The 13,475-nt window shown below is 37.7% G+C and overlaps 1 protein-coding gene across 1 annotated transcript in view; it reads right to left on the bottom strand.

Moving 5' to 3' along the window:
* Gars1 (glycyl-tRNA synthetase 1) overlaps positions 1-13,337 on the bottom strand; it is a 38,785-nt gene extending 25,448 nt beyond the window's left edge. The window contains exons 1-6 of the mRNA XM_010628366.1: positions 13,176-13,337; positions 5,694-5,795; positions 4,363-4,465; positions 3,253-3,394; positions 1,599-1,687; positions 993-1,069 (exon numbers count right to left, since the gene is read on the bottom strand). Coding sequence (XP_010626668.1) covers positions 993-1,069; positions 1,599-1,687; positions 3,253-3,394; positions 4,363-4,465; positions 5,694-5,795; positions 13,176-13,337 — 675 coding nt within the window. The remainder of the gene's footprint in view (positions 1-992; positions 1,070-1,598; positions 1,688-3,252; positions 3,395-4,362; positions 4,466-5,693; positions 5,796-13,175) is intronic.
* Positions 13,338-13,475: the final 138 nt, after the last annotated feature.

Here is a 13,475-nt window from a genome sequence, read left to right as displayed (position 1 = left end):
GGGGGGGGGGTGTGTGTGTGTGTGTGTGTGTGTGTGTGTGTGTGTACACACACACACACACACACACACACACACACACTCAGGCATGTTTACCTTCCTAGGAAGAGGATGTGCAGTTTTCATTATAAAACTCTTGTTTTTTCAGTGCTGGGGATTGAAGCCAAGGCATTGCACATGTTAGGCAAATGCTCTACCACTGAGCTACATCCACAGCCCCCTCACCAAATTCTTAATTTGTGACCACCCCCCAATCTTCAAAAGAGATTAAGGATTAAATAATGCAAAAGGTATTCTTATACTTAGGAAAAAGTCAGAATAAATTATCTTCATGATCTATTTTGCTATTCCTATACTTGTCAAATTAAATACAATTTATAAAATTTTATGTCTATAGGAAAACCAGAAAAAGCAAGGGTAGGAAATTCTGACACACTCCAACCAAATAGAGGCTGATGGGATAATGTTCACAAAACCATCAGCCCCAAAAGTGTCACATCAACACAGAACACTTCATTGGCAGTGACTTCTCTGGCTTTAGCTATCAAATCCAGAAAAGTGATTCCCATAACTGAATGCTTTACACTGATATGGCAGTTTGGCCTGAAATAAAAGGTTGCATTTTGGTGGCTTCCAAAGATCAAGAACAAGGAGATCCTACAGTATGAGGAGACAGAAGCAAACTCTACTTCTTCATAACAGTGGCCAGGGTCAACTCAACATGGAATTCAACAGTTATCACATGCATCAGGGATGCTCAATGCTACTGCCTGCCTCACAAGAGCAAGGTCCTAAGTACAATCTCTGGTACCAAAAAAAAAAAAAAAAATTAACAAAGGGCAGGGTATTTAGCTCAGTGGTTCCACCGCCTGCCTCACAAGTACAAGGTGCCAAGTTTGATCCTGGGTGCCAAAACAGAAAAGAAAAGAAACAGTTATCACATACATAAAGAAAGACAGCTCATGTCACTCTGAGAGCATCTCTACAAGTCTCACCTGAGCCAAGACACTTTCCATCTCTGATTTCTTCTCAGCAGAGCACTTCTTATCAGACATCAATTTCTGTAAATGAGCTATAAGAACAGTGTTGACGTGTCATTGTCACTCAATGGGAAAAAGAACTTCTGCGTTTCAATAGTAGGCAATTAAAAAATAAATATAAGGTTTATGTTCTTAATGTATATGAATTCTACAATTGATTTTATAAGGACAGTTATGGCACTGCTTTGATTTATTTGCTAATTAGGAAAATTTTCCGTATTTAACTAAAATTCTGTACATTCTTTTTTTTTTTTTTGGTTTTTTGAGACAGGGTCTCACTATGTAGTTGAGACTGACCTGGAACTCACTATATAGCCAAGGCTGGTCTCGAACTCACAGCGATCCTCCTGTCTTAGCCTCCCAAGTGCTGAGATTACAGGCATGTGCCACCATGCCCGGAAGTATATAACTTCTTAAAGGGTTTGATCTGTATACTTAAGATCTGAGCACTAAAAAAAAAAAAAAAAAAAAAAAAAAAAAACAGGAAAAATTTTGAGGAAAAAAGTTTAACTTAAACCCCACTGTAGATCAATCCTACTTGAAGGAGATGAAGAATCATACCTTTTAATAGATGGTCAGCACGAAAACACTCTCCATTTTTTAAATCTTTCACCATGAAGTCAGCAAATTTGTCTACATGGCCAGAGGTCCTAAGTTAACAAATGCCAAGGCAATTTGTCATTCTCATACAAATCAATACATAGGCACAATGGTACCTCAATTCATGAATGCTTTTGTTTGCAAAGAATCTGGTGCGCAAACAGAAGCGTTTGGCAAAAAAATTTTTTATCTGCAAACTATGCATCAGGTCACAAACACGACTGCAGCCATCTTTCCTACACAAACATAAACATGGCCATCTCTTCCAAAATCACAGAATAAATGAAGTTTTTGAACTGAGGTACCACTGTATTATTATCTTATAAGGCAACCCCCACAATGTTTGCCCATATTTTATATCTGTGTATCTCAAGGATGGATATTTCTGTATCTATAAAAATGATGTATCCATGACAAAACAGTAATATGTGCAAGAGAAAATTCCTCCTCGAGTCTATCCTCAACCTCTCCCACGTTCCTATGGAAAGAAAGTTGTTAACTACCTTCTGCTTTTTCACAAACTGTCATAAGGTCTGTACTACATTTTAGGAACAACTGATTCATGCCTATGCCATTATTATATATGACCTAATAAAGGCCAAAATCATCAGGCATTTGACTAGACAAGAATTCATGATAGCTCAGGAAAGACACCGATCCTTGGGAAGAGTTTTCTGCCACTGAAACCTGTAACAACACTGATGTATCTCTGCACAGCTCCTACTGGTAGAACAAAGTACCTAAGAGTAAGAAGTCCTAATCTTATAGACCCACCATCAGAAATTTCTCTCCTCTTAATTGGCTGGGTGTTAGAAGGACCTAAAGGGTGCTAATAATAAAAATTTCCTCTTTGATAGGTAACATTAAATGAATAATGATGCTACAAATGATTAAAATTCTTCTTTTAGTTACTGAAATCCTGCACTATTTGGTAAAAATATTCTTTACGTTTCTGTACTGAAATTTCAATGAAATAATAGAGTTTTGAAAATGCACACACACCTTTGCTCAGAACTGCTGAGAACTTATACTAAGAAGATAATCAGGGATCTAATAAAAAATCCATAAATCTGTATGCTCAGTACAGTCAAAATTCAAAGTACTTTATTTATTTTTTTTTGGGGGGTGAGACAGGGTCTCACTATATAGTTGATACTGACCTATAACTCACTATGTAGCCCAGGCTGATCTCGAACTCATAGCAATCCTCCTGCTTCAGGCTCCTGAGTGCTGGGATTACAGGCATGCACCACCACGCCCGACTTCAAAGTACTTTCGATGCCTACAATATAGTACTAACTACATCATGGCACATCCATAAAACAGAACACTATGCTGTCATTAAAAGTGCTTTAGATGAATATTTAACTGCCTGAGTAAATGTTCACTTACATTACATGAAAAAAAAAAAGCAGTGTGATAATTGAAATACACAAGAACATCTACAGGAAAAAAGAGTGGGAGCATAAACAATTTTAAAAGGCTACCTATGGGTAATAGGTATATATTTTCTTTGTTTTTCTGTATTCCAGATATTCTGAACATGAGTAGTTTTTGTCATCAGAAAGTTACTTAAATAGATATAATAAACTTCCACCTCAAAGGTGAGTCTTACTTCAAAACAGGCTCAGGGGTGAGCATGGTGCAGTCAATCTCCAGGATCTGCTCCTCCTGAATAAAGTGCTGCCTCCAGGTCTGAATAATGTTGTTCTTCAAAGCGCATCCAACTGGCCCAAAGTCGTACAAACCACTGACACCTATAAAATACAAGAGGAAAACATGTACTTTGTTTGTTACTCTGAATAAATGACAGCAAGAAGATACGAGAAACTGATGCCACCAAGACTTTATGGACTCTCTAAAAAGATCTTTAAAGCCCACAATTCAAATCCCTTAACTTCTAGCTGGCTGACAAAAGTAAAATTTTAAAAACTCTTACTCCATTTACTACTTCCATAAGTAGGAGTAGCCTCAAATTAAAAATACTAAAAGTTCCCCCATGTACTTTCACCCAGGACACAGAACGAAAAAGTAGTTTTCTGCCATAGAAAAAAGAAAATAATGATCTAAAATTTCAGCCCCCAGTTCTCCATATCGTTCTTCAGTATCTGAATCACTATTTAAACCTCAAGAAGCTAACATTTAGAGATTTGCTTTGTGAAACCAAAATGAAGTTTCAGTGGCAAAGTACTAAAAGTTTAATATTATTGAAATGAACTTTTGAGTGTGAAATATATCATTCTACATTTTAATTAATGAATTATAATCACCTATGATATTCAGAAAGATGATTTATCCACAGATCTATAGAGAGTGTTTTCTCCTGGCAGACGCCCATAAAGAATAATCCAAGGACTGTTTTACCACCATCCTTGTGTAGAGGACACAACAGAGCCAGCCAGCACTATACAGTCCTCTACTACTTCTAAGTTCCCAATACATTTTAAGAAGAGCACATCTTTGTATAAATGTATGAACACATCACATGCTTACTACCCGGGTTCCCAATAATTCTCTACATCCTAATGGGGAAGAAAGGGGAATCTTCAAGAATAAATAGGGTGAATAGAAACAAGAAGCATCACACCAAATGGCAACTATAAACAAACAAAACAAAATATCTACCCTCCTTTACGTGCCCTGATACAATTAGATACCAAATGGCAAGCCATATTCTTGATCTAAAGCCACTAACAACACAATTGTCCTTTTGCCAATCCCCTACCTCCATAAATAGCAAAAGCTTGATCATAGAAAAACCTCCTCTTCAAGGTATCTTCCATTTTCGATCTGTCTACTATGTCATCTTTGGGCTGTAATGCCAGCTCCTATAGAAGAGTAAATAAAAGAATGTATAACTGGAGAAGTGAGTAGAAATCTGAACTTATATATCTGGATTTAGTTTATTTACTCATCAGAATTCAATGTAAAATTTATCAGATAAGATTTTGAGAAGCAGAAAAAAGTTAAAAGTGAAAGCCTCAGTTTTCCATCTTTTGAGAAGCAGAAAAGATACCTCTACTTAAAGATTTAGGAAAACATATAACAATTTTCAAAATTATAAGACAGAGCTTATTTAGATGCAGACAGTGATAAACAATATAAGCAATACATGAATTTTTAGTGTATAACTGTAGTAAAATGGTGGCTTTAATCTATTTAAATTTGTCAGACACCAGACAGATAAAAACAACAAAATCATTATTCCAGGCATAGGAGAATTCATAAAGAATTTCCTTCCAGGAAATTAATGAGGTATATTGAGTCTAGGATTTGGCAGGAGTGGGATTAGAAGGGGGCAGGAAGAAGTCATACATAAGGAAGGCTGCCAGGTAAAGGAGGAAAAGGCTTTTTTTTTTCAGCTTTAATTGAGTTTATTGGTACATTTTAGGGATACAGTACAGTTACATTCATTGTTGGGATCTTGTACCTCTACATGACAAGTCTTGGTTCTCAATTTTTCCCCTTGTCCCTGCCCTCCCTTCACCCCCTCCTCCCCTCTCCATCTACAAACACTTTATTTCCATCTTTTCATTTTCTCACATTTTTTTCCTTTTCCCTTATTACGTCTCCCCTACCCATCCCACCTTCCCTACACCTTTAGCCCCTTTCTTCCCATTTCACAATGTCAGTAATCTTATTAGGATCTTATGTATTATTATAGTCTATTCACACCAGAGAAACTATTCAGTAAGGAAAAGGCATTTTAAAAAAATTAATTTTATTGTTACATTTTAGATATATATAATGATAACATTCATTATATTGAATTTGTACTGGTACATGATATATTTTAATTCTTTTTTAAAGTTAACTTTATTGGTACATTTTAAATATACATAATAATAACATTCATCATATGGAATCTGTACATATATGTGATATATCTTGATTCTGCTTCTTTTTTTTCAGAAAAAGCATTCTTAACAAAACAGATAAATCAAATTTTACTTTTTCAGAAACTTTTCTAGATCTCTTCCACTCAAAGAAATTTTAAATACAAAAGAGAAATTCTATACCTACTCCAGCATCCCATTACAGCATCCCAGTGCTCACCTTGGCTTCCAGAACTCTCTTCCGGGCTTTGAGCTCAGCTACTGCTCTGTCTACATCTACCTGGGGTGCTTTATCTTCTTTCAGCTTTCGAACAAGATCCCCCTAGCCAACAAAGAGAATTTATATTCAGGACTGGTTTCAGAAGTCAAGAAATGTTGGGGATGGATAGGATCTCACTACCCTGCCCAAGCTGGTCTTGAACTCCTGGGCTCAAGTATTCCTCTGCCTCAGCCTTTGGAGTAGCTAGGGCTGTAGGACTGTGCCACTCCACCCGCCTGAGGAACATTTTCTAAGTGGGTGTCTAAAAAAGTATCCATGTAAGAATAATACAATTTCAGTGTTTACTACATGAGAGGTTATTATGAATAACTCAAGGTCTCTGTCCTCAGCACTTATTATCCAGATAAATATACAGACAAGTTAAGTAACTATGCTCAAATGGTGAATTTCAGGAAAGCAGGTGGGCAGAGATGGGGAGAAAAACCACATCGATCATGTGGAAATGAATCACTATAATAAAATAAAAATGTGTGGAACTGATCAGACACAACTGAAGAGAGAACTAGAGAACCAGTAAAAGACCTACAGAAATTACCCAGCCGCATATTAAAAAGAATAAAAATTATGAGATGAAGAGACTGAAAAGAGTCTAAGATTTATCCAACCAGAATGCAGAATTAAAAAAAACCTAAAGGTGCAATATTTGAAAAGACAATGACTATAAAATATCCTGTAATTGCTCAGACGTGAATTTCCAGATGCAGAAAACACAAGAAAATCTAAATATAGAAAACAAAATCCACACCCAGATTAGGTTGTTTCAACAGAATCCTAGTTGTCTCCAGTCCAAAGGTATCTATCTATGTTAACATTAGACCTGGCTCCAAATTACTTCCTAATTCATGTTATACAAACACAAAGGATCCCTAATTTGATGGCTTTTCCTACCCAGTGCCTTCAACAATTATCCTCTCACCTTAAAGGGCCTCCTGCGTTGGATGACATTCTACATTATCATTTATGACACACTGCTAACTACTCCAGACTGACACTGCTCCTTGAGGGTATTTTCCCCATGACTCTACCTGGAGGCTGATTTTTCCCTTGTTCCTCAAGGGCTACAGATGGAACAGATGCTCTCCTTGTTCACCTCTGTATTTGTCTTCCCTCCTGCTAAGAACCCACTTCCTTTGAAGGGCCTCTCATCAGCTTTACCTCTTGCTGTTGTCATTTTCCAAGCTCCCTTCATTCAAAGTTAGTTCCCCTATTCCACAGATTGCCTGAGTCAAGAGGTTAACTAAAGTGGGGGCTTATATTTTCCTGAGCTTAAAACTTACATATAATCATAAGTCTTTCCTACAGCTGTATCAAACTGAATTTTCAGGAATGCACATATGCAAATGACTTAAAAGAAAACTAAATCTCGTTTGCTCAGAATTTTACAAAGAGGTATTCTTCCAAGGGAAAGAAAAGCTTTTCATTATTTGAACAAACAAAACATGCTGTTGGTATCTAAGCAACCATCACCATATACCTTTATCAGCTCATATTTATAGCAACTGCATTAGCAGTAAATTTATGTATAGGTATAAGCTTCTGCTTAAAATTCCCAGTGGTGTCATACCCAGAAGTTATACAATGAAATATTACTTTTATTATATATGTATCCAAACTTACTTTTCATTCCTATTATACTGCCAACTTTTATTCTATTATCCTGACCTCGCTAGCTAACATCCCCAGTCACCTTCTAACTTCATTTTATCTTCTTCATTAGAATACCTGAAATCACTGTACAAATACAAAGACTTACTTAATTTACATGCATCTTAGGACAGAAGTTCTGGTATGTCAGTTCTGGTACTCAGATGCTTTTTGACTGGTATCACAACCTAAACCCAGCATAGTACTATGCCCTCAGTATTCAGTAATATCTGTTTCCCTTTCTCTACTGTCAGGAAAGCTATCTCCGAATCTCACAGGTGTTCCCTAACAGAGATGTTGGCTGGGAACAATAGGCCTGCCCAAAAGAGCCCTTGTTCTGAAGAGTAACAGGGTATCATCTCCTTCTGAATGTCAGAAAGAAGTCCTTCTCTCGAATGTCATCATCCCCTATTCCACGTGTCAAATATGGGCACTACCTCAAACTTCATCCATTTTCTCTCGGAGCTCTCAGAAGGCACCGGCAAGCAAGGCCATAAGCAAAACAGGTAGGAGAATTTAAAACTCATTGCTCTGAATCACTTCTTGTTTTCAGAATTAGGCACATATACTCAAACACAGGATAGCTATCACAGGAAGTGGTATGAGAATGAGGATTCCAACATGGACTTTACCATCTCTAAAGTCCCAATCGAGAAAGGAAATAGTTGTATTTATCCTATATAATGGAATAATTAAATTTATATAGGTCCAATCCTTAGAAGAATTGGAAGTGACCAAAACAAGGATCAAAAGTACTTGAGGATTCCTAATTTCTAATTATTGTTCATCTCTTTTTCTTCACCACTCAACTGTATTTGAGCATTTTAGTGTGTGCATTAAATGAAAATGATATGAAATAGGTTCAGGGATTTAGCTCAGAGGTTCTGCTGCCTGCCGTGCAAGCACAAGGACCAGAGTTCGATCTCCAGTACCAAAAAAAATAAAAATAAAAATAAAAAAGATATATGAAAGATCATCAAGATCTCTAGATTACTCTTAAGAAACAACTAGATGCTTACTTCCTAGATAAATTCTTGCCATAAAGATGTATATTACAGCTTACAGTTTATATATAAGGGAGAATAGGTATTAGGTGAGAAAACCATCCCAACAGATCTTCCTCATGGATCCTTCATGTATACAGGGCAGTCAGTTGAACAAAAAAACAACCATTTCCTCACCTTTGTAAGATGTTTGACTTTATACATAAGGCTAGAAGGTTCTTGTTAGGATTATAAATTCACCTCAGATTTCTAAATATTTTCTAACTACTGACAAAAACTTCATATAATTTTCATTTGCCCTTGGTAGATTAAGTAGGTCCTTTAATAGGCCTTTTTAGTTTAGAAAAACAGAAAAAAATCCAAAGCTCCTCACACTAAATCTTCTCACTTCCACTAAGATTCAAGTTGTGCTAGGTCCCCTCAATTACGGTTAAAAAAAATGCAATGCTGAAACACACATTGTTATCCACATATCTATTACTGTATTATTTATTTAGACAGTATGTCATCATTTAAAGACTCCCTCAAGAAATCAATTTAAAAGCTTTTCTATCATGTTACCAAATTCAGAAGACATCAATTATTTCATAGGTTCCAAATGTTACCAAACTGACAATCTTAAGAAAATAGCTCCATACCAGGAACGGTTTGACAGAACTAGCATTCCAAGAATTAGGTGCAGTGGTGCACTTTTGTAATCCCAGCTACTAAAGAGGATGAGACTGAAGAGTTCAACTCAATCTAGTATGGCAATTTAGCAAGACCCTTTCTCAAAATAAAAATAAAATGAGCCACAGATTTAGCTCAGTGGCGCCACTGCCTGCCTCGCAAGTGCAAGGTCCCGGGTATGACCCCAGGTACCAAATAAATAAATAAAGGGCTGGATGTAACAAAGGATGTAACTCAATGGTAAAGCCCTTGCCTAGCATGCACAAGCCTGTGGATTGGATTTCCCAATTGTAAAAGAAAAAGGGAAACAGCATTCCAATCAGCAGCAATCAGTTCAGAATAATACCTAACATTTTTACCAAGAACTTACAAACTGCGGGCAGCACTGCCAACGAGTACATGAACTTACATTTTACCGTTTAAAACTCCATTTCCATAGTGTAGATGAAGAAGTCTGGCTACTGAAAGTTTAAATCATTTGCCTAAGTTTACCAGCTAATGACAACAATGTCATTAATGACAGGATGTAAACTATGGAAATATTAGGCTATATTGCGTCAGTATTCGATCAACACACACACACACACACACACACACACACATACACACACACAATAGGCAGGGGGAAAAAGCAGGAGTATAAAGAAAGCCCACCTAGAAAGTCTTGAAAACTTTTCCTATCTTGACAATAATTAAGTGCCACCTCAGATTTTTTTTTAATCCTTCTTGGTTCTGTTTCTCTACAATAATTACGTTATGAGAGTTTCACACTCCATCCACCTAAATCATTTCAGTATTGTGTCTTCAGACCAGACACCATCATGGAAACATCTCACCAAATCTCTACTATATTTTCTGTCTGAACCTCCAGATCAGGTAAAAGTCATTGCCATAGGTCCTGCTTGCACCCAGAGATATTAAAATACATTTCCCTCAACTACTTACTATTTAATCTCATGTAATATTTAGACAAAACCAAAGGGGAAAAAAAAGTAACTCAGATCAACAGCTAAATGCTGACAGTAGATAAAAATGAGATGATCACAGAAAAGTACCTTTTGGGGTATGAGCCAAAGGCAGAGTGCAGGAGGGACAGAAGAATGAATGGAAAATGAGAAAGCAGAGGCTGGACTGTAGAGGAACCAACAGGCCAGGGAGAAGGGGGAGCTTCCTAGGGGCTGTTCCAGACAGAAACCCAAATCTGTCTTCATATAAATCAGATACTTACGTTCCCCTAAAATAGCAGTTCTAAAACTCTGTGGTCTCAAGACCCCTGTTTTATTGTTAAAAATCACTAAGGACCCCAGAAGCTTTCTTTTTTTTATGTGAGCTACTGACGGTTACTTTTATGTGGGTACTGCCAGTTCCCAACTTATCCTGGTACAACTCATAGATTTCTGACTGAAGGATGGTGATCCATTCAGCAGAAACTACTTTGAGTTTTGCTCTTCTATCTTCTCCCAGGCTAGCACCCTTCTCACGATGCTAGGCAACAGTGAGCAGTGGTTTCCCAAGGCCAGCCAACCAATCCGAGGGTAAACAAATAGGCTCCTCAGTGACAATGTATTGTGTTGCAAAGGAAGGATGTTCTTCAGTAGGTTACGTGTATCAAACACATTTTCAACCTGCAACAGGTTTATCAGGATGTGACTCAAGTGTATGTTTTAGAAACTAAAATAGAAATTTTAAGCCTGGCACGGGGCAGGGGAACAAGCTTATAATCCCAGCACTCTGGGAAAATGAGGCAGGAGGATGGAAAGTTCTGCAAATGTGAGATCAGTCTGGGCAACTTAACCTAGTAAGAGACCTGTCTCCCCCGCAAAAAAAATAAATAAATAAAAAGGGCTGGAGATGTTCAAATCCCAGTACAAAACATACACACATACCAAATTTTAAAATGTATCAATTCATTTAAAATAATAAAAGCTCAAAATAATGAAATTTTTTTTTCTAATTTTGAAAAGTAATTTGTAATTTAACAAAAGACACCTAGATGCTTCTCTTGCAATATGGTTGTTCTGGATAAAGTTCATCAAGAAAATCATACACTAGGGCTGGGGATTTAGCTCAGTGGCACCACACCTGCCTTGCAAGCACAAGGTCCTGAATTCAATCAACACCCCCCACAAAAAAAGAAGAGAAGAAAATCATGCACAGATGAAAAAGGGAAGAAAATTTTAAGCCTTTTCAGATAATTGGGAAAATTCTTTAATATTACAGTAAAACTCCAACAGGGCATAGTTTTAATGTTAAAAGTTATTTCTAACTCAGAAACTGTAGCACTGAACTTTTTATACTATTACATTAAACTCATGAATGTATCTTAGACTTTACAAGGGTCTTTTACCAATACCAGTGCCTCATCTTAACACCACATATTCCTCATTTGTAAAGCTGGTTAGATGAGTTATGCAGATCTTCCAAATAGTAACCCATTTAATACACAGCAGCCCATATTTGTGGTATCAGCACTCATCAGTCTTTAATTACTATGAAGCTGTAAAGCTGAAAGTTAACTGATGAAAGTTTTTCAAACTTCTAAACTTTCCCTCCCAAAGGCTTGAATTTTGGGGTCAAGTATTACCAGTTGGTTGTTTTTTGTTTTAAGTGACAGGCTCAAGTCATTCCCTTTCCAAATCAGCAAATGTTTATGAAATGGACATCACTAGCTTGAACAGTTGTTAATCACCTGAAAGATCCCTCCAGAGAGGTCTTCAACTGCACAAACTTTATAATAGAAAAATGTAAAATAAACAGAGGGGATTTTCTCATTTTCCTATGTGCAAATAATGGGGTTTCGATAATCTTTTAAATTCCTTCCAGTTGACACTGGCCTCCGTATGATTCAAAGTTCCAGGCAATTAATTAACTGATAAATGTATTAACTGGTAAAGTTCCAGGCAATTAATTAACTGACAAATTAACTTGGAAAATCAGAAAAAGAACCCAAACTAACTTACATAAATAAACTCACATATTGAGGAAAATATCTTTAAAAGTACAAAAAAATTAACAATCAAGCCAACATAAACAATACACAAAATATGCATATCAATACACAAGGCAGGAGTAGCAAGGAAAAGCTGTTCCATAATCAGCATTTATTGTAGTTAAATGGAACCAATCTTACTACCACGGATGGACAATTTGCACTGCAGTTCCAGGCTAACGTGGCAGAGGGAGGGGTTTGGGTTGTTTTTTTCCAGATTAGATGTATTCTCCCTTCTAAGGAAATACATCAAAAAAAAAAAAACAAAAAACAAAAAACGAATTAAGACAAAGAAACCACACCTAATTTAATTTGGGAGGATGGAGGGAGAAAGAATAAGTACAGTGTTCTGATACCAAAGAAAAAAGAAAAAAAATGAGCACATACTGAAATTTTAAAATACAATACTATTAAATCAGTCAGGCTCAAAATAGAGGGAAGTAGAAATTGCAAAGTGACAGAATTTACAGAATTTGCAGCAGCTATGCTCCAGTGAATTATTTCCGAGAGAGGGTTCCACCCTCCATAGCTAGCTAGGGCAAATGATTGCATCAGGCGCCAGTGCAGGAGCAACCCGTTTGGTGTTGACTATTACCCACCCGGTCCTGGATCCCCGGGGTCCTACTGCAGGCTCCTGGCGCTACCTCTCTGGATGTGAGAATCACCTGAAACACTCTTCCTGGTCCTCTCTACATCGGGATCTCCATGCTGAGCTCTTGGAAACAGCCTATATAAAATCACCATGAAACCTCTCGCTACCGCAAAATCCAATTTCAAAATGTTCCATAATCGGGATGACTTTACCGAGTAACAGCACATTTAGTTTACCAGGTTTATGATCTGAAAGCTCGCTCGTTCCAGATGGCCTTTTCAGAAGCCAGAAAAGATGACAGGAGCGAAGGATAATGACTTCACATCCTCATTAGAAAAGAAAGTTCGACACCTTCCCAAAACCACGTTTCAACTTTTATTTTCTCAGCCGATCATGCGGTTAACAAAGCACTGAAGGAAATACGAAAAGGAGCAAACATCATCTTGAAGATTTAAAGAGTCTGACCGTCAGACAAGAGAACCGGCGAGTTCAGCTCATCAATGACCAGGGGCAGAATTGAGAACCTGGCCACCAAGGGTGTACAAAGAACAGAGCTGAGAGCCTGAGAAACCCAACTTAAGGTTATGCAGCGAGGACGCGAGGACACAGATCCCAGACCCGGAACGCGAACCGGGAACCAGGACACATCCGGAGGGGACGCCGTCCCGCCCGGTCGAGGGAGTCATCGAGCCGGGTAGGACGCGGGTCCGCCGACTGAAGGCGGCTGACCAGGGTGCTTGGGTCAAAGCAGGGGGAGATGAAGGAAGCGGGGTACCGGCAAGGAGGCCGGGTGCCGGGGAGGATGAGCAGGGCAGCCGCGGAGC

The sequence above is a fragment of the Fukomys damarensis genome, unplaced genomic scaffold (genome assembly GCF_012274545.1).
Source record: "Fukomys damarensis isolate Sample0158 unplaced genomic scaffold, DMR_v1.0_HiC HiC_scaffold_4, whole genome shotgun sequence".
Classification (NCBI taxonomy): Eukaryota; Metazoa; Chordata; class Mammalia; order Rodentia; family Bathyergidae; genus Fukomys; species Fukomys damarensis.
This window is presented reverse-complemented; position numbering and strand designations above follow the sequence as displayed.